We start from the raw sequence: 932 nt of genomic DNA, 5'->3' as shown, positions 1-932 counted from the left end.
TCCTCTCTGCTCAGCCAATGGCACCTTTGACCCCTCGTAGTTCCGCCCCCGAAGGGCCCACCCCTGAGCCACCGCCCCGCCCTTGGGCCACGCCCCTTTCGGCCACTGCGCATGGGGAACACGCAGGCCCCACCCCCTCCCGGCGCTCATTGGCCGGCGCGGGCGGCGCGGGCGGGGGCGGTGCGGGCGGTGCGGACCGAGCAAGACGGCCGCCATCTTGCGCGGAGCCAGAGTTGGGGCGCGTGAGTGTCCGCGGTCCCTGCAGCCTCCTCCCGCAGCGTCCTCGCCTGGCCTGGCCCCGGCCCGGCCCGACCCTCGGCCCGGCCCGGCCCGGCCTCCCCGCGGGGTCTCGCGGCCGCCCCGGGGACGATGAACGGAGGATAAATGGTGCCCAAGGCAGACAGCGGTGCCTTTCTGCTGCTCTTCCTGCTGGTGCTCACGGTCACCGAGCCGCTGCGGCCAGGTGCGCAGTGGTGGGGGTGGGGGCGCGGGCGGGGCGGGGGGGCGGGGGCGCTGGGACCCCCACCTCGCCTGGCCCTCACTTTGCGCTCGGCAGTCGACGGAGCGGGAGCAATGGTGGTCAGGCCGGGGGCCGAGGGGGCGGCTCGGGGCACCTGGAAGCCCCTGGCTGGTCACGGTCGCTCGGCCCGGGAGCCGCCGAGCCGGGCACCGGGGGGTGCTCCTGGTCTGTGACCCTCAGATGCTTTTGGAGCCCCCGGGGGCTTGCGTTTTCTGAAGGAAGCCTGTGGTGGGGAATCGGGATCGCGGCAGCAGAAGGTCCTGGACGATCCTTATCTCTGTTTCTGATGTACCTCCTCCTCCAGCGAGAAATCAGGACCCTAAATGCAGGGCCGATTTATCCGTCAGGCACAGGAGGCCGGGGATCCAAGGTGATTTTGGTGGACTGTAAAAATGTTTTCTTTTACAGTCAG

General features: G+C 70.3%; 1 protein-coding gene across 4 annotated transcripts in view; it reads left to right on the top strand.

Annotated features, from left to right (window-relative positions):
* Nucleotides 1-292: 292 nt before the first annotated feature.
* Nucleotides 293-932, top strand: part of DGCR2 (DiGeorge syndrome critical region gene 2) — a 70,072-nt gene continuing 69,432 nt past the window's right edge. For 3 of the 4 annotated variants that reach the window (XM_007460011.1, XM_007460008.1, XM_007460009.1), the window contains exon 1: nt 385-463. In XM_007460011.1, coding sequence (XP_007460073.1) covers nt 385-463 — 79 coding nt within the window. Of the gene's footprint in view, nt 464-932 lie in introns of all 4 variants that reach the window. The other variant, XM_007460010.1, reaches the window with a different exon arrangement.

Source organism: Lipotes vexillifer, unplaced genomic scaffold (genome assembly GCF_000442215.2).
Source record: "Lipotes vexillifer unplaced genomic scaffold, Lipotes_vexillifer_v1.1 scaffold987, whole genome shotgun sequence".
Taxonomy (NCBI): domain Eukaryota; kingdom Metazoa; phylum Chordata; class Mammalia; order Artiodactyla; family Lipotidae; genus Lipotes; species Lipotes vexillifer.
Note: the sequence above shows the minus strand (reverse complement) of the source record. Positions and strands in the feature narration are given on the sequence as shown.